Below are 21232 nucleotides of genomic sequence, written 5' to 3'. Positions count from 1 at the left end.
TCTTCCTGAAACTTGGCATGTGACCTTCTGGTAAGCTAATAAATAATTTTGACTTGGAGCGAGTGAGATTTATCATGTTTCATTCTTCCAATACTATGATAAGTGTACTGCGGTTCGTTAAATTATTAAAAACTGCAAAAATTACAGTTATGGTAAAGTAGCCATAACTTCTTCAATTTTCAACCAATTTTTATAAATAACCACTTGAAATCTTTGTTTTAAATTGACATTTAAGCGCAAAAGAAAATCAGATTTTTTAAATGCTACCATCAAGTCTAAAACTTCCGTTGAAATAAAATTTTCTCTAAAAAAATGCGTTTTTTATATTTTTTGTTCTCATAAAGTCACTAATATCAACAATACTGTTGGTCAGAAGCAAAAACAGTTTTCAAATGATCGATAGGAAACTTATTCACCTTCTATATGCAAAAGAGAGATTTCAAATTACTGTTATGCCGTCCGAGATATTTGAATTTAAGTACAAGAACTTTTTTAATTTTTTCGACATTTCATATTTGGAGCATAACTCAAAAACGGTTCTACTGAGATTTTTTTGAATTTCATTTTCGGACTCAGCGCCCGATTTCACATTGGAAATGACCTTCAGTTTACTGAGTTCAAAAATGCTGTAAACTAGTGTTATTATTAGTTATTTACTTGGTGTTTACTAGTCAGGCAACACTTTTTGCCTGCCGGAATTGGATTTTTTGCATTTTTTAAGGAGTCTGCATTAAGTTATCTCCGATAGGCTGCGAATTTTAATCCCGGAAAAATATTTCATTTTTACATATTAATTGTTATTTGTGCTGAAAAATAGTTCGGAAATTGAATGCTTTGAGTTAGCATAATATAGATTCTTGTTTGGAATACGTTCTACATGCCTAATTTATTGCCAAAATTGATGGATGATGTTAAGTGGCCGCTGTAACAGCTGGAGCCGGTGCCGAAGCTGAAAGAAAATGTACTTCAACACAAGATACTTCCTGCGAATCATACGTCAGATCAAACATTCGAAGAAGACCCGAATTACATCACAATTTCTACGAAGCTGAAGTCAGAATCTTTGACCAATTGGTTGAAGATACTATAAGGCTCCATCATTGCATACATTCAAATAGTACTTTGAAGAGGAAGGAAGAATGCGCTGAATTCGGTGAGATTGTTCAATTTATAGGAATTTGTGAAACATATCATTATTATTATATTGACAAGTCCTACTTGCCATGTAGGATGCCCCATATCTAAAACCCTCCCCATTCCTTTCTGAAACAGCTTCATGGGTCGTATGAGTTCTCTGCACCTAAAGAGTTTATTTCGCTGTTTCAGAACTTTCCTATCATGATTACATTGACTTGCCACGGTGCGCATTATAGTACCTCACTGAAAATCAAAGCGGCACTTGAAATAAGTATTGAATCCAGATACTTATTTTGGCATCTCGTGTTGGCTCTGATTAACAGTTGTAATTTATGTATCAGCCAATGCAAGATGCGTGTAGTCACCCTCTGCTATGCTATGCTATGCTATGCATTAAGTTATCTCCGATAACCATAAACTTTTTACCATATTTAAGATCAAGGGTTGCACTCCGATGGTTGGTTTGAACTTCCTGTCGATTCAAGAGTGGCTCCTTATACTTCTTAACCATTTGGTCCGAAAAAAATCAGAAAAAAATCAACAGTTCATGAGCTTTCAAGTCAACAATGAAGAATTTTCGAGGCGCAAAATGCGTAAAAGGAGCAAATTTGGGCAAATTTTTTTTTACCATGTCATTTTGCATCGTAAATATCTCAAACACACGTTAACTTAAAAATCTATGAAAAAAAGGGAAGATAGTCCTTTTTATAACCAACATAACGCTACTAAAGTTTTGCATATCCGAGCTCTATTAACGTAGCTATCACCGAAATAAAGTGCCCGGATACTAAATGATCATAGTCTTCTTCACTCTAAGCCTAAAACATTTCATTCTACGACACCATATAAGGTTCAATTTCGATTTACAATTTAATAAAATTTTTGTATTTAAACTGAAATGTTGACATATAAAAACACTACCTTGTTTTAAAAAAAAATTCATTATCTCAAGCTCTTTCCTCAACCAATTTGATTACCAATTTGATCAGATACCGAAGTCGTCTTCTCAAAACACTTTTCGGTTCCAGGAGCAGTTAACACTCAATTGAAATTCTATCGAGCTTCTCTCTCTAAACGATCCATTGATCTTATCTCAAGCTGTTTAATTTAAATATATTCCTTAAATGGTAAAACTGTCCTTTCGAATTTTGTTTTCTCACTATCCTGTAAGCTCGCATTAAATTTTGATTAATTTCGACACACTTTATGGTCGTTCTTATAACAAGCAATCTTCTAACTTGCTTCCTCCTATCAAGTTGTCCCCTTGACATGCTTCATAGTTTAATCATTTCTCAAGCTGTTCTCCCAATCTGCTTGATCTTTAAATTAATATTAAAAAAATCTTCTCGACCCGATTTTCTTCAAATTTCAAGTTTTCCTCTCGACTTGCTTTACATTTCAATCTTATTTCAATCGGTCATCTAAAGCTGTTTCAAAAATATAGAATTTTTTGGTTCAATTCACTTGAAATGAAAACATTTCAGGTTGCATTACGATGCCCACTATGCATCGTTCTTAGCTGTCCCTTTTATTTTTGAATTATTTTTTTCTTAAGCTGTCTTACAGACTAGCTTTCTTTCTAATTATTATTTCCTCCAGCTGTCCTTCCAATCCGCTTGGTTCACAATCAAATAAAGTATATCAACTGTCTTCTAAACTTGCCTTTTAATTTCAAGCTGTTCTCTCAATTCGCATGAATTTTCTATTGATGCTTTCAGACTCTCCTTTCAACCTGTTATTCAATTTCAAGCTGTCCTCTCAACTCGCTCGAAGTTTCTATTGATACGATGAAGCTATCCTCTCAACTAGTCTGTTAATTTAAAGCTGTCCTCTAAACTTGCATAAAATTTCTATCGATACTTTCAGGCTGTCATCTCAACTTGCCTTTCAAATTCAGGCTGTCCTCTCAACTCGCTTGCAGTTTATATTGATACTTCAGGCTGTCATCTCAACTCGCCTTTAAATTTCAAGCTGTCCTCTCAACTCGCTTGAAGTTTCTATCTATACGTTCAGGCTGTCCTCTCAACTAATCTGTTAATTTTAAGCTGTCCTCTCAACTTGTATGAAATTTCTATCGATACTTTCAGGCTGTCATCTCAACTTGCCTTTCAAATTCAGGCTGTCCTCTCAACTCGCTTGCAGTTTATATCGATACTTTCAGGCTGTCATCTCAACTCGCCTTTCAATTTCAAGCTGTCCTCTCAACTCGCTTGAAGTTTCTATCGATACGTTCAGGCTGTCCTCTCAACTCGCTCTCCAATTTCAAACTGTCCTCTCAACCTGCTTGAAATTGTGAATATGACCAAGCTGTCCTTACGACCCGCTTGAAATTTCATTTATATTTCATGTTGTCTGCTCAACTTCAATTCCAGTTTCGGCATTATTTTACAATCCGCTAACTTGCCAAAAAAGATAATTGCTAAAAGACTCGATTTCTCTTTTTTCACTTCATTCTTGATAGCCTCGGGAAATCATACAACAGCGTTGCTTTTTGTTTCAACTTTCGAAACACTCATTTTATCACAGTGTTTTTTCACTCTGGGTAATTCACAAACTGATTGATTATCAATCAAGTTTAATGAAAATAAATTCACCGTGAATCGATGACCACGTTTGTTTACTTTTTCGGTTCGATTTTTTCAAAATAATTTTTCGTTTTTAATGTTAAAAAGAGATTACCTGCCACGGTCGCCAAATGTGCAGACCTGTCCGGAGGTCTGAAACCCGAAAGCAACACCTGTGAGCAACTTGGTCTCGAACTGCCGAGAGAACAACGCACTACCTGCCTAGCTCGCTTGCTAGCCGATTAACTGGCCGACTTTCCTTTCCTTTTTCAAATTTTTAATGCCTAGCAAGCTTTGATTTGCTATCCAGTACACGTGAACTTTGGATGGTCGTTTCTTATGCCCGGCCCATGATGATGGTGAGAATATCCCGCCAAAGGAAACGAAAATTTGTTTGACAAAATGGGTGCCATGACTCTTGGTTCGTGGCAATAAAAACAAAAGTTGTATGGGAGCCCCCTCCCCCTCTCTTAAGTCGGAGCGGTTTGTAACTATTATAGAAACCATCTCCGGCTCCAAAAACCCTCAGATGCCAAGTTTCACGATGATCGGTTCAGTAGTTTCCGAGTCTATAGGGAACAGACAGACAGACACACATTCTTTTTTATATATATGGACTAGCTGATCCCGTACGAACTTCGTTTTGCTTTAAATTATTAATACCGTAAAACGGGGTAACATTGATCACCGGGGTAACTTTGATGGATTTCTCCCACATAATCATCAATAACTAAGTCTAAAGTTATAATATCTTAAATATTTTTTCTACGTTTGAAAACCTATAAGTTGAGTTTCAAATTGGGAAAAATTTGGTTTGTTTTTGAAAATTTTAAATTTAAGTAAAAATGTTATTTCAAAATCTAGAAAAATCTATTGTTTTTGAAGGCTCGCAAACAAACAACCTTCCTGATGAACTCAGTGAGAGTTCAACTTTTCTACTTATGAATACTATAGTTTTGGAGTAGATTTCGTTGAAGTTCGAAGTAAATTTTTGATATTTAAAAATAGGGACATTTTCCAAGAGTAGACCAGTCTATGACAAAAGGCTAAACACCCTATCAAATGGTAACGTTTGAAGGAAAAATTGAAGGAGATTAGTGCAAGCGCCTAGGGAATCGAATGAAGACACTATTACATTTTTTTATATTTAAAAAAATAATCGGAAAATATTTAAAAAAAAGTTATCAATCTTACCCCGTTTTACAAAATTAGGGACGGGATTTCGTGTTGCTACCGAAAGGCATATTCAAATTCTTCTAAAATATTCGCTGAAAAAAAATTGCAGCTTGTTTTTTTTTATTTAAAATTTGACTTCTTCTGTGTAAACTAATTTTATTTTCATGATCTGATGACAATTCGTTTCCAGATTCAGATTCAGTAATTAAGTGCAACAGTCAATTTCGTGAAATTAAATCTTAAGCTGCCTTCTGATTAATCGGAACTATTCCGAAAGCTTATTTTGTATGGTGGTTCCATCCACATCGGTATAAAAGCAGACCGATGAAATGTTTTCAATTTTTTTTTAGATTTTTCGATGCATTGCATTCTTTATTTCTGATGCACGGCTTACGAATTACAACGGAACCGAAATGAAGTTGATTTCTTCATCGGGAAAAAGAAGCAGCAGCTGCAACAGCACGGTTCCAAACTTCTGAACGGCATCAGCACGTGTTTCCTTTTTTTTTTTTCGAGAATAGCTTTTCCAGTAGGTTTTTCTACATATTTTCTTTCAATCTTGCTCTGTTCGGACGAAGGAAATTTCGGATTGGGTTTCTCCAAAAGTCCCACATTCCGCATTTTGGCTCCAGCTGAGAAGATGAACCCGAGAGCGAGTGGGCAAAAAACACTCCCGGAAATGGTTTTACATTTCCCGAATGGAAATAAGTCTGGTTTATCGGAGAACATGCCTTTGTTATGGTTAGTTTTTGCGGAATTCTAGACACGCGATATTCGTTTATTTTGTGTCGGTCTGTCGGTTTGTCGGTATGAGAGTCAAATTGCATCTTGGGTGCACGAGTGCACCGAATGAAAATTCTAGCCCTGATCTGGGCAAATATTTCGAAGGAAATAATGAAAACGGTATCATGCAGGAAAATTCAATCAAACTCATTATTTCGGGGATGAATCGTAAGATTATTCTTGGGAGGACCTTAGGTTCGTTGGAAACTTGTTTTTCAACAGTTTTTTTTCTGTAATTTATGAAAAGTTTTAATTCGTATGTGAATGAATGAATTTCACAGCTTTAAATCTAAGTTTAAGCCTCTTTTTTTACAAGTTCCACATAAAAAAAAAAAAAAATCTTCCTGAGCCATCATCCGCCCAATGTATGTATAAGCCAAATCGGCGGGAGTCCACCCGGCCGCTTGCATGTTTGAAGAAGCAATGTTCCAGTTGACTGGAAACCCAAACAGCTCAACAAGTTCAACAGATGATGCCCTAATTTAGGAACCACTGTACCGGAAACGCCAACCAACCCAGCTCATCCGGAATCGCATCCACATTTCTGATACCGGTCTATAGGTGGTGGTTCTTCACTAAACGTTGAGCGTTGAGCTGCCTCAGCAAACCGCTAGGACTAAGAGCTTGCCGGTATCGAGACTGAAATCCACCAGTCGAAAGAGCGCTTCATGAAGAGTCGTGGTAGCAGTAGCAGCAGCAGGGAGCAACAGAGCGGAAAGTAAAGAGAACTTCATCTTCCGGCCCTCACTCGGTTCCCCAAATATCGCTGGGCTGCTGCTGTGGGTAGTCAAATCTTTGCCCATCCAGAGAGCAGGGAGTCGAAGAATGAAACCAAATACAAAAAAAAAATATTTGGCAGAACTTTAGCCGCGCCAAACCCGAACCGATCCGATGAAGTATCTAGGTCGTATAAATATTTTCTTATTGGATTTTGAATGAAATATATCGAAAATACGGTCGGTGAAACTTGCTGGTTCGCTAGCTTCAGCACTGATCACTGACACTGGAAAAGTGCACAGAATCGAACTTCCAAAGAAGCTACCAAAAGCAGGCACACACATATTGGCTTATACACACACACACATTTCAGAAGGAGACACAAATGTTTGAGAAAATGGAGCCAGTGCTGCTGGTAAACTGCTGAAAAATTTTGACATTTTTCTCTCACTTTTAAGTTTTAAATTTTGATAAACATCTTATGTACCTATATATTTACAAAATGAAGACGTTTTCTTTTTAACAACACCACGTGTACACAGGCGATCAGAATGACGTGAAACTATCAGAAGTTTTTTTGGTGTCCAAGATGGTTTGTGTAATAGGTTCAAGACCCTAACTTTTTATTGAAGGGGGGCTCCCATACAAATTCAACTTTAAATATGACATAATTCAAACGATTTTCAGGTGATTGTCATTAAAATGGGTTCAAAACCATGATGTGACAAAACGTTTTTGTTGTACAGATTCCTTTCGATTTGAAACGATGGGTTCCCATACAAAATCAATCAAAAACGACACAATTTAAACACTGTTAAGGGGTAAATTTAAGCCACGTTAATGAGCCCCAAAATTTTGAAGCAGAAGAAGATCACACAGTCGAAGAGAGAGCGATTTCCTCACCAGCTGATAATTGCTACTCCAATTACCGAATCTCTATCCACACAGCTGATCGATGCATGATCAGCTGACGAGATCAGTAGTAAGAAACCGTCAGAGTAATTAGACGTAGCTCCATATCACCAATAAAAGTTTAAGACAAAACGTTCAAGTTAAAGTCTCTTTAAGCTAAGAATAAAACGGCCAATCATTGAAGACAAATAAAGTGTCGTTAAGCATTCAATCCGCGCTTCTCAGTTCCATCCGAAAAGTGTTAAATTAAGTGGCTACAAATTGCAACAAACACTTTTAATGCTATGTTCATGAAAGTTGGTACACATACATGTTTTGGCTTAACAAAATGATTTTTTTTAATGAGTTACCTTTTTTTAGACCAAATCTTCTCCTATAAAATTAACGTTTATTCGACATTTGTCGAACGGTATAGGGTGTCTCATTATTTTTAAGCACGGTTTTGATACAACACTCCTCAATCCGTATGACGTTTAAACAGCTACTTTCTTCTGGGTGTTGCTGTTTACAGTTTAACTTTAAACTCTGTGTATTGCGAGCTTCAGTTTTATAATTTTAGTGAAAATGATAAACATTTTCCTGGGATATCGCCAAAAAAAATCGTGCACAAATGGTGTACTTTCTACAACAATTTGCTGAGTCAGTTGGCAAAAATGAAAGGATTACGTACTGGGTTCGGTGGACAAAACTTTGGACCGGATAGTCATGCGTGCTAACGCCTGCAGGAAGACTGCATCAGTTTGAGATGTGACCAAAAAGTGCCAAGATAAGATTGGTCCATAAGAAATATAAAAAGCAGGAGATGCCGAAGCGGTGCCAAAAATAAGTTGATTCTGAAAACCACCCAGTAAACATTTTTGTAGGTATATTTCTCAAAAGCTGTTTTTAGGTTTGCGTTTCATAGACATTGTAATATGATCGTATAGAACTCGAAAAAAACAGCATTTACTTCCCAAAGTGGAGGCAATACACATACAAATTTTTAATTTCTGCCTAGAGCGATAAGAACTTTGCAAATTGCGTGATATTCCACACCTTATACGTACATCCCCGAAAGTATCCAACAGAGCACTAGTTTTGCTCTCAATGCATGCAAACCGTTGCTAGTGGCAATGTTTGCTACTTTTCTTATTGGGCAATTCTTTTAAATAAATTATTTGATTTTAAGCAATCTGGTTGCACTGCTAGTCTTCTCAACGTAAATTTTTCAGTCCAAAGTTTTTTCCAGCTGACACGGTTTCCATCTAGATTTTTTTTTTCCACGAAGCCGATTTCTTCTCAATACTTATTATTATTAATTTTTACAAGAATCAAAAGTTTTAGTTGTTCAGTTCATCAATACGTTCTGAGGGCAAAAAATACTGCGTGGTTTAACTTCTTTTTGAATATATACAATTTATTTTTCTCCGTTTAATTTGTAAAGAATGCTGAAAATCCAGAAAAACAGTTTTGATAACAAATTAAACTTATGATCAATAATGAGCTATTGTGTCGAATGATTTTTATCCCAATTAAATGATCTATTGTCTTAAAACGTTTTTCAGTACGCTGCACAATTAGACAATAATAAAAAAAATATTACTTTATATTCAACTTAACCAAGTTGAAGTTTTTATAGAGAAAAACGAACACAAACACATACAGGATCTCAATGAAACTTGATGTTTCCTCGAAGAGATTCCTTTTTTTTCTTAACTCTAAGCATACATCTTTCGAGGATATGATGGCTAGCATCTTACAAATGCTAAAACCACCAATCCACAGAAAGTGTACTATGTATGCCGTGACCGGGATTCGATCTCATACCCGCTGGCTTAGAAGACTTGAAGGCTATCCTCTACGCCACGGGCTGCGGCTAACCTGAACGAATAACCTTTTGACATAATTTTGCTTCCAACAAGCACAGGGTTGGTTCAAAGTTGATGCATGAAGAAGGCAGAAAAAAATGTTTATATTTTCGAAATCAAAACTTTTGTTGAAATTCATCATTTAACCAGTTGAAGATTTAATCTAAATGTGAGTCATGTAATGTTTTTTAAGCGTTAGATATTCGCTTAAAAGCTACCTTAGTATTAACCATTATTTTTTTTTAGTTTCATCAACAAATATTGCTCAACTTCAGCTAGTCACTTCCATTTTATATTCAAACGCTAGGGAATTTAATCCTGAGCACCCATTATGCATGCTGTTTTTATGTGCTAACAGAGATATTATCAATCTACGAAGGATCATTTTTACACCACAGAAATGATTTTTTTGTTTTTCAAAAAAGGATCACTGCGGTAAAACGAAAACTGAAATCATGATGGTTTTTCTTTTTGAACTAATCAGTTTTGAATTTAAAAAGATTTTGAATAAAAAAAAATATGATTGTGAATTTCATAATTCATTTAAAAAATTTCAAAAGTTTTGTGATTTAAATTTTGAAATATTTAAAACCATGATAAACCAAACATGGGGCAAATTCTGGTAAATTTCATGTACCCTTGAAAAGGAAACTATTGTATTCAATCATATTCTATATGTTAAGTCATCAGTAGCAAATACATTCGTTCATGAAAGCAAATATTTAACATATACAACGGATCTTTCATAAGAAAGATTAGAAATCTTCAAAATTTGAGATTCTTGAGGCATGGATTTTAAAGGTAGAAAATTAAAATAGAGTTAAAAACTTCAAAACAAAATTGATGTGCCTTACTTTCAATAATTGAACAATTAAAAAAATATTGTAGGTGAGAATGAGAATACTTGATCCCTGGGGATACTTGTTTCCTTTGCTGTTTCTCGAAACAGGAATGTCTTACAAATATCAAATGTTCTAGAAAAATATGCCAAACAGAACAAAACAACAATGCATTGAAAAAAGTAACAAAATGTTACGAAAAGGTCTTTTTCATCACTTTATAGTGTTTCTCACATAAAAGAAATTATAAAAAAAAATTTATTCCAATATGTCAATCGTTAGATTATAATATGAACTTCACAATGCCATATTTTCAAACTTTCAATTTTTTTTAGAAGAAGTTTTCCAAAATGTATGTTATGGGTATAATTGATCCCTTGAGTCCAAAAAGATATATTTTTCTTTTAAATGAATCGTCATCATTGGTTATCATGAAATTGCTAATATCTAACCAATAACTAATGTTTTTCCCAGTAATTACCTGTTAAAAAGGACTAAAACACTGTATAAATCCAAAAACTAGAAAATTGCGCCTTGAAGTACGCAATGACTTTAGGGAAGAAGACAATTTTTTAGAATTCTCTTTGTCTGATACTTACAATCCGTGAAATGAGAACTAATGTAGTGAAAAAATAGTCAACGGATCTTATATCATCGGATTTTACTTGATTTTTGTCTTGGGTCAGGGCACCCTGAATAAAGGATCAAGTCACAGTAGATAAAGATGCTTTCCATAACGCTAATTTCCTCAAAAATTGGTTTAAATACCGGAAAATCGGTATTTCATGCAAAGCTCTCGGAACCGATGCCGGTAATAGTGCAATTAACTCAATGCCATCTAATACAATAATGCCCGAGAGCTTATTTGAAACGGTTCTTCAAAAAAAACTAACGTAAATTGGATTTAAAAAAAAAAAGAACCGCGATTAACACAACACTGTTGAAAAACTTTACTACTATAAAATGCAAAAGTGGGGAGCCTGCCTTTCTTTCCAATCAAAAGATCCGGAAAACAATCTGTGGTTCGAGCGAGTCGTTCGTTCTTCCCTGAACAACTTGTTGAAATCAAGCTCTAGGTAAGCAACCTTTCCATCACTAAACAAGAAACATGAGCAAAAAACAACAGAAACCAAATAAACATTAACCGGCAGAGAGGTAACTCAAATCGCCAGAAGGACCGCAACGATCTCTCTGCCGATTTTGCATCATCTAATCAGCAGAGAGAAACACATCATACGCCTGCCTCGGATGAGTGACACGAATTAATCTAAGACACGCCCCCCATAGAAACACACAAACACAATCTAAATCGTGCTGTGTTTGTGTTGTGATATAAAAAAAAAAACAGAGTACTATTTGTATCGGAAACTGATACTATAATCACAATCATTCTCGTGAAGTCATGTGAAAAGATCAGGTTACGTTAGTGGTTCATGTATGCCTGAATTATCCATACGTCATATTGGCAACGTTTCCTCCTAATGATTCCCAATCTGTTCAACTGGCAACAATTCCATTGGACACTACGAATTCACTCTTCGTCGATTCTAGAACAATAGCGAATTCACGTTCTCTTGCGTCCTACTTGCGTCTCTCTGTTTTTGTTTTCAATTGCCACGCGGATCGTCAGTTTGGATCCATCGTCTCGAGTGTGGTTCAACAGTTTGTATGTTTCCCTTCGGGACACGTGTTTGCCTGTCTAAGAAGCCGACTGCTTCGATTTATGTATCCTTAACCTGAACTATAGTTTATAACTGACAGGCTCACGTATTTCTTACAATAAACATTTAAAGCGCACAGTATACGAATGAAACTGATTTCGAATGCACGAATTCCTTCGTATTCGTCGCCTGTAGGCAGGGTTGGTCGGCTCTTCTCAAACAACAAAGAGCCGGGAGCAACCAACACTGTTTTCAGTTCGGCTTCCGAGTGTAATCCTCTTTCGCTGATCGCGCTCCACTCGTTACCCGAGTTTACACGAGCTGTAAGTGACTCGGACGGCAAGTGTGAGAGCATTTGCATCCGAGTGGGAGAAAGAGAATTCTAAACAAAGAGCGCCCTGTGTTTCAGTCATACACCTCAGAGTAAAGAAAAAAAAAACTATTTAGACTCCCACCACACAACGTAGAAAAAATTTAAACAATTTCTACTCCGCTACCATGCCTACTGCTGTTAGCTGTTTTGAATTTTTTTTTTGATAAAGGTAGCGTTCGAAGAAGAGGTGACGGTGGTTTCATCAAAAAATTAGGACACCGCGAAGAACAAAAACCAGGATTTTTCAGGACCCCAGTAGATTGGTGGAAATGAAATGCAGCTCTTCTTCTTCTGGAAATGAAATGCAGCTCTTGCATAAATTAAGGCGAAATAGCGGTGCAGTATACGCCTTAATTTATGCAGCAGAAGAGATATGAAGTTAGGTGGCTTTTAGTTTATACCGAAAAACACCGTTCTAATATCATCTGAACCGAAGATTACCATTGGTTTAAGAGGTTAAACTGTTTTTATTGCAAAATCAATTGCATTTAAGATCCGGACGGCTTCTAGAAAATCAGGACATCGCTGGGAGCTTTGATTCGTAAAGTAGCATCTTTTCTCGTGAACGTACCAAGGATAAACTGAGTTAGCTCTCGAATTCTCCTCAGCACATTGCGCAACCAGGGTTGCCAACATTTGTTTTCAAAAATCAGGGAACTGGTGAAACAAAAATCAGGCAAAATCAGGGTACAATAACATAACGGAAATGTCGCTAAAAGTGATGATCTTTTTTTTACGAAATAAACTACTGTGTTCGTTATGAGCATCAGTTAAATTGTTTGAGCAAACATGTACTTACGACGTTTTGCATAATACATTTGACGCAAACGTCGTTTTGCCATTTGTTAAATTTTATCCTAAAACTTGATTTTAATTGCATCTTACTTCGCAATTTCCTGTTTAGATACTGAATTTGATACTAGTGGTAGCAGGAAGCAGCAGTGACATGTGGAAGTGCCGCTCAGAGGCCTGCGGAATCGGGCTTAGAGAGACCGTCCTTACGAAAGCATTCTTGAACGTTGATTGTACATTGCTGGTTACAATCTGGTGCCTCCGATAAACCCAGGGAGTTCGGAGACAAATCAAAAGCTCGAACTTATTTTGACTGCCTCTGTAGTGGAAAGAATATAAGCTCTAGATACAGCTCTTTCCGCGAAAATGCAAAAGGACCAATAAATCAACTCGCCGAACTGTAATTTTGGGACATTTTGCATGCACGGCAATGCAGGGCAACGCAAAAAGACTTTAAAACCAAATCACACTCAAAAATGAAAAAGTCAATATACGTCTAAAATTAAAATCTTAATGATAAAGTTATTTATTGACTGAATGGAACCAAATTTTTATCTAACATAGTATACATGTTTATCAATCGTTTGCAGTCAATAACTTAATTTTTTTATAATGGTTCATACGACCTAATCAAAACAAACTCTAGAATTGAAAGATTCCCATTAATTCGCTTTTTTAAATAAGAATTCAAGGGAATCTTTCGCATGCTTTGATTCAGCCTTTTTTTCACTTCAGCAATGGTATCTAATCCAGTTCCTTACTACCCATTTTTCACCACATTTGCAAAAATCAGGCAAAATCAGGCATATTTTCAAAAATCTGGCAAATTCAATGGCTTATCAGGTTGTCAGGCAGAGCCTCGAAAAATCAGGCAATACCTGAAAAATCAGGCACATTGGCATCTCTGTGCGCAACAGATTTTTCCGAAGAAGGGATTTCTCTTCATCAGCGGATATGAATGCTCTCGCTCACTCTTATGTGTTGACAATCTCACTCCCAATTTCAGTGCGATTTATCTCTCCCCGCACCGATTGGGGGAGCAGACGAAAAAAATTGCACTCTCTTTCACTGGACAAGCCGATCTGAGGAGTTTTGCCACCCATGCCTGTAGGTATTTCGGCTGAAGAAATCGAACGAGAAAATTCGCCGTTCTTCGAGTGGCACCGAAATTAATCGTTTTTTTTTTCTCAAGTCGCTGATTTAACTCTCAATTTTTGGCATGCTCTGTCAATTTCTGAGAGAACGCGCGAACTGGCAAGCCGTTCGTTCGTTCTCTTGAACCAAAATTGCCGTTGTTCAAAAAAGAGCCACGGCAATGCTCCAAAAAGGACCACGGTTCGAAAAAGAACCGAGTAGAGAATTGCGGGTTCCTCACTCAGCTCTTGCCGTTCAGTTTATTAACCAGAGTTGATCGGCGTTTATCGGTTTTTTTTTTCGAACCTTGGCTCTTTTTTGAACCACGGTTTTTTAGGTTCAAGAAAACGAACGAACGGCTTTCTGCAGTTCTTCGCTCTTCAGTTTATGTTGCTTGTGATTTGATGGGTTAATTTTTTTTGACTAGAGTGTCGAGCTGCGAGACACGGTTCAAGCCGCTCATTAAAATTACCTCATCTCGATTGTATAGTTCCTTTATTGAACTTTGTTTCAGGTCCACTCTAGACTGCCGCATAACTGGCAACATAAACACCTCTAGATACTTTAGGGTCAGTTGTGTTAGAGATTGCTATCGCTTATGTTGAAAGATTGCCTCTCATAGATACTTTAAAATATGTTAGAACCAGAGGCAAAGCCTATATCGTTAACTTCCTAGAAGTCATGGGTACGATTATCGCATTATTAGCTATACATATGCAAGTAAACTTTTCGTATTAACACTTGTTTGTCACAGTTCGTGGTAATTTTAAATCGACGATTAATGTCTCGTTATGTTTGCTGGTTTCCTATACATTCAAGGTTTTTCGCTAGAAAATTGGTCGGAAACCGTTAAATTTATCCCATTAGCCGTTTAAATAGTTTTTGGAATCGCTTTCCAGGACGGTTCCGAAGAAGAGTTGACATTGCTGGCACTGCTGCCACTTGCTGCTTCCTTTCGTGGAACAATCCGGACACGATGCATCGATTTCCCACCATTAGTTTTCTGATCGAATGCCTCCCCGACAGCTTATGGCAGCACGTAAATATCGCCTTATGCGTCCTAGGGTTTTCACGGCCCTGGAAAGTTGACTGTCAACAGCCACCCATTTGTACATGGTAGAGAAAATCCACCCCCTCACATTTTCAATAGGGTGAAGCTGGTGGCAGCTGTATTTGTTTGCGGGATTTATCAATATACGTTACAACATTTTATGCTGTGCCTTTCGAGAAAAAAAGGAAAAGCAACCAAAAAATAGCTGGAAACTATAGCTTTTGAACCGCCTTATCTGGGCGTCTTTCGGACGAACGACTTGAGCTTATTCTATTTCTGGGAACATCTTTATTGTTGTCCAATAATGCAGCAACCGAAACCATTGAGAGGTTTTCGGAAAATTTTACTTACCTTGGTTACTATGTGGACGATTAGCAATTTCCTCGGCAGAAGAAGAGATGTTATGAAAATTTTTAATTTTCTTTGGTGTTTTCAAAGGCAAAGAAAAATGCAAATTTTGAATATGATTTGCTTTTAAGAGTATTAACAGGCAGCCTGTCTGTCGCCACGTATCTAAATCTATCGCTAGAAACTTCTCCCTTAGCTCAAATAAATGATTACAGTTTTTCATTCAAATTTCGACTTCTTTTGAATGCATTGAGAGATTGGATGTTAAAAAAATTATAAGAAAAAAATGACAAAAATGACAAAAATGACAAAAATGACAAAAATGACAAAAATGACAAAAATGACAAAAATGACAAAAATGACAAAAATTACAAAAATGACAAAAATGACAAAAATGACAAAAATGACAAAAATGACAAAAATGACAAAAATGACAAAAATGACAAAAATGACAAAAATGACAAAAATGACAAAAATGACAAAAATGACAAAAATGACAAAAATGACAAAAATGACAAAAATGACAAAAATGACAAAAATAATAAAAATGACAAAAATGACAAAAATGACAAAAATGACAAAAATGACAAAAATGACAAAAATGACAAAAATGACAAAAATGACAAAAATGACAAAAATGACAAAAATGACAAAAATGACAAAAATGACAAAAATGACAAAAATTACAGAAATTCCAGAAATGACAAAAAATCAAAAAAAAAAAAAAATCACCATAAAAATTTATGGAAATGTACCATAAACTTGAAAATCACTCAGAACAAATTTTCGCAGCAAGCATGTAAGAAAATTATCAAATCTAGTTACTTGTGCTGCCAAATCAAGGTGGTTACTCCGAGTGTTGAATGTTAAACGCTTTTGGGATGTTCCATATTATATTCCACTGAAAACTTGCTTAGTGATGATCCGGAGATGTCGTCTTTATGGGCCCGAAATCAGGCATAACTTTATTTAATTTCTCCGGCATGTCGAAAACTGACTGACTTCGGAACATTACCGAAAAATTTTCACACAACAACCGGAACGACACTTCTAGGATGGCACTTTCGTGCCAGGGAGAACTTGATTTTAAACAACTTTCCGGCGACACCTCCCAGTTTCATAAAATAAAACCGACTCGGTTCATCTAGAAGTGTTTTTCAAGTTTTCTTGATATAAATTTTTTTATTGAATTCAAATTATAAACTTGCAACCGGTTGGTTTTGACTTAATTTCCAGCTGAAATTATAACAAAAAAAATCTTCTCAAAAGATTTTCAACTTTTCGTGAAGAACCATTCGAACCCATCATTTTGGTGGCAAATTTTGCCTGAAAACCTTCAAAAATGCTTACTTCGGAAGCCGTTCCCAGGCCCACGGTTGGATTCACAAAATGCCAACCGAATTCACGAATGTGGCAAGTGGAAAAGTTTTCTCTTAATCGCTCTCGAGCGCGAAAGTCTTCCACCTAATGTAGGCAGCTACTCCAGCTACTGGCTGGTGTTTTGTCGGTTTCGATGGGTTACATTGAAGGTGCTGCCGAGTGTGGGTGGAAACACCTTTTCGTCAGGCTCAGCCTCCCAACCCAAGAATTGTGCCGGTTTGATTCTGTTGTACCTACTACAGGACCCCAGCAACATAAGCAGTGTCGAAAAACTATGCTAGGAAAATTGTCCCCCCTACCCGAACCCCATCTTTCCTTCATCGGGAGATAAGCTCCTGCTACACGACATTAATTATCGCCGAAATCTTAATCTTCTGCTCACTCTACTTGTGGTTGGAATTTCTTGTACTTGGTCCAGAGTGTACCCTTTTTAATGAAAAGAAACTTGAAACCTCGAGATGTCTGAAATATTGTGTACCTTCACCGAGTTCTAATGCTTTCCTCTTTTTTTTGTCTTCTCTTTTCGAAAATTTTCATCCATTAGGACCGCAACACCGGATTAAGCAATGGATTAGATATGCGTTCTTTGGAACACTGCCTCAGCGATATCATGCGGAACGTTGGCGACGTCGGATCACAGCCAGTCGATCATCTGAAAGGTAAGTGAAGATAATCTGATTATTTTCCGAAAATTTATGTGACGTAACTTTGCATTTAGGCTACATTCAATGATTTTATTGGAAGCATTCAGAATTCGGCATCATTGCAAACTCAAGATTGTTATTTGTTACCAAAAACTTCACAAAAGAGGTGCAATTTGGCATAGCGTAACTTGGTTAACGGAAACATTTGGCTCTTCAGAAAAAAAAGAAAACTTTGTGCCATATGTGATAATAAAATTGATGTTTTTGAAAATGAGCAAAAAGTTTTTTTTATGAAAAAATGCGGAAATAAGAATGAAAATGAAATATAAAGTAACTCGTTATAGAGAGTCGAAAGCTTGATTCTGTTCACCATTTCAAGCGAGTTGAGAGGACAGCCTGAACTAATTTGAAAAAAAAATCAAGCGAGTTGAGAGGATAGCTTGAAACAAATTAAAAAAAAACACACACACAAAGCGAGTTGGTGATCAAGCTGGTTGAGAGGGCAGCTTGGAATAAATTTAAGTAAAAATAATTATATGCGGATGACGAGGACAAATTGGTTTAAATAGAAAAAAAAAATCACCAATAAGTGAGTTGAGAGGACATCTTGGTGATCAAGCGGCTTAAGAGGACAGCTTGAAATAAATTTAACACACGTCAATAAGCGAGTTGAGAGGACAGCTTGGTGATCAAGTGAGTTGAGAGGACAGCTTTAAATAAATAAAAAAAAAAACAATAACCGAGTTGAGCGGACAGCTTGATGATCAATCAGGTCGAGAGGACAGCTTGAAATAAATTTAAAAAAATTCTATATGCGGGTTGAGAAGACAGCACAGTGATCAAGCAGATTGAGAGGACAGCTTGCAATACAATAAAAAAAACACCAATAAGCGAGTTGAGAAGACAGCTTGGTGATCAAGCGGGTGTAGAGGACAGCTTGGAATAAATTTAAACAAAAAACACCAATAAGCGAGTTGAGAGGACAGCTTGAAATAATTGAAAAAAAACACTAAAAGGCAAGTTGAAAGGACAGCTTGGAGAATAAATGAGTTGAGAGACCAGCTTCAAATAAATTGAATATACGCCAATAAGCGAGTCGATAGGACAGCTTGGTGGTCAAGCGAATCGAGAGGACAGCTTGAATTAAATTTAAAAAAAACTACTATACGCGAGTTGAAAGGACAGCTTATTGATCAAGTGGGTTGAGAGGACAGCTTAAAAAAAAAATACCAATAAGCGAGTTTAGAGTACAGCTTGGTAATCAAGTGACTTAAGAGGACAGCTTGAAATAAATAAAACACTCGCCAATAAGCAAGTTTAGAGGACAGCTTGTTGATCAAGCGGGTTGAGAGAACAGCTTTAAATAAATTTAAAAAAAAACCCATAAGCGAGTTGAGAGGACCGATATGTGAGCAAGTGAGTTTATAAGACAGCTTGACATAAATTTAAAAAAAAAACATCTATAATCGAGTTGAGAAGACAGCTTGCTGATCAAGCGGGTTGAGAAGACAGCTTGAAATAAATTTAAAAAAATACACCTAAAAGCGGGCTGAGGAGACTGCTTGGTGATCAAGCGGGTTGAGAGAACAGCTGTAAATAAATTGAAAAATGCACCAGTGGGCGAGTTGAGAGGACAGCTTGTTGATCAAGCGAGTTGAGAGGACAGCTTTGAATAAATTGAAAAAAAAACACCAATAAGTAAGTCGAGAGAACAGCTTGGTAATCAAGCGGTTTGAGAGGACAGCTTGGAATGAATTTAAAAAAAAAACCCCAATAAGCGAGTTCAGAGGACAGTTCGGTGAATAAAAGGTTTAAGAGACCAGCTTGAAGTAAACTAAATACACGCCAATTAGCAAGTTTAGAGGATAGCTTGGTGATCAAGCAGGTTGAGAGGACAGCTTGAAATACATTAAAAAGCACTGACAAGCGAGTTGAGATTACAGCTTGATGATCTCAAGCGAGTTGAGAGGACAGCTTGAAATAAATTTAAAAAAAAAAATTCATCTATAAGCGAGTTGAGAGGACAGCTTGGTGATCAAGCGGGTTGAGAGGACAACTTTAAATAAATTCAAAAAAATTCTTACTTGCGGGTTGAGAGGACAGCTCGGTGATCAAGCAGGTTGAGAGGACAGCTTGGAATACATTAAAAAACACCAATAAGCGAGTTGAGTGGACAGCTTTTTAATCAAGCAGGTTGAGAGGACAGCTTGAAATAAATAAATAAAAAAAAACACACACAAATAAGTAAGTTGAGAAGATAGCTTGTTGATCAAGTGGGTTGAGAAAGCAGCTTGATATAAATTAAAAAAAAAAACATCAATAAGCGAGTTGAGAGGACAGCTTGGTGATCAAAGGGTTGAGAAGAAAACTTAAAAAAAAACTTGAAAAAATCACCGTTAAGAGAGTTGAGAGGACAGCCTTGCGATCAAGCGAGTTGAGATAGCTTGGTGATCAAGCGAGTTAACCCTCCAAAGCCGTTCGGGTCAATATGACCCGAAGCGCACATTTCAAACATCTTTATCATCATTCCAATATACTGATGAACCGGTAGTTTTGACAGACCAAGTATGTTCTATGAAAATAATGATCAAATTAACGCCAAAAAACTAAAATTTGAGTTTTTAAAATCGGTTCATTGAGAAATGAAATACAGCTAAGCAAAGCAAAAACTGGATGTCGTTTTTTTAAAGTAAGACTTTTTTCTACTGGAAGATCTGTCATAGCGGTAAAAACTTTCATTGGACCCCAACATATTTATACATTGTCGGATAGATGGATTCTTGACAATTTCAAACATCAATGAAATAATTAAATACAGAAAAGCTGTCAGAAGTTATGAGTATTTCAAAAATAAAATTGATTTTTCGGACTTTTAACTTTCTGAACCAGTTTCTGAAATCCTGGTAATACATATCGACTTTATTTTGAAATGTTGAGTAATAAGAATAAATTACCTACACAATGAATATAATATCATCAAAATCGGTTAACATTTACAGCCAGGAGAACGAAATCAAATTACAACGCATATTTCCCCGAAACGGATATTTAGCGAACGGCTTTGGAAGGTTAAGAGAAAAGCTTGAGAGACATTTAAAAAAAGGAAACCTATAAGCAGTTTGAGGGATTATCTTAGAACGCTTTGTGAGGATAATTTGGAGTAACGTGAAATGAGGACACCTAGTAGAGGATGGAATCTCAAGGGAATTGAATGCAATTCGAAACAAGGTAAAAAAAACTTTTGAATAAAATTCAGGGGTCATTTTGGAATTTCAACTGAAGTGAATTGAGAGGACAGCTTGGAAACGCATAGGCGAGTTGAGAAGACAGCCTAAGTGTTTTGATAAAAAGATCAAGCAAGTTGAGAGGACAGCTTGAAAATTCGTAGCCGAGTTGAAATGACAGCCTGATCGTATTATCAAAAATAATCGATCGGGTTGAGATGATAGCTTGAGATACGAAATAAAAATAAAACGAGTCGAGAGTTGAACATATTGATATGAGCATTAAATGAGTTTTAAAAATACGAGCATGATGAGTTTCTTATAAAACAATTGATAGAAATTACAAGCGTGTTGAAGGGCGAGCTAAGAAGGCAGCCTGATCGTGTTCAAAGAACAGCTTGAAAGAATAAAAACTTATGGAGCGTGTCGAGATGACCGTTTGAACAGATTGATCTTTTTTCAAGTGAAATTATCAAAAGCACTTAAGAATCAATTCCATGCAATTTAAAAACAACTGACTGGATTATAACTTTATGAGAAACCAGAGTACTACTTCCATGTTGTCTTTTTAACTCTTTTGGAATTGGGTTTGAGGACAGCAAAAAAAAACCAAGTCCCATTTTGTGAACTAAATTTACCGCATTTTTTGG

At 36.3% G+C, this 21232-nt stretch overlaps 1 protein-coding gene across 2 annotated transcripts in view; it reads left to right on the top strand.

Moving 5' to 3' along the window:
• The window catches only part of LOC129753988 (translational regulator orb2), a 924966-nt gene that overhangs the window by 256949 nt on the left and 646785 nt on the right, over window positions 1-21232 (top strand). For both annotated transcript variants that reach the window (XM_055749925.1, XM_055749864.1), the window contains exon 3: window positions 17259-17373. In XM_055749925.1, the coding sequence (XP_055605900.1) occupies window positions 17259-17373 (115 nt within the window). The remainder of the gene's footprint in view (window positions 1-17258; window positions 17374-21232) is intronic.

This window comes from Uranotaenia lowii, chromosome 1 (assembly GCF_029784155.1).
Source record: "Uranotaenia lowii strain MFRU-FL chromosome 1, ASM2978415v1, whole genome shotgun sequence".
NCBI lineage: Eukaryota > Metazoa > Arthropoda > Insecta > Diptera > Culicidae > Uranotaenia > Uranotaenia lowii.
The sequence above is the reverse complement of the archived record's forward strand: the minus strand, read 5'-3'. Positions and strand labels throughout refer to the sequence as shown.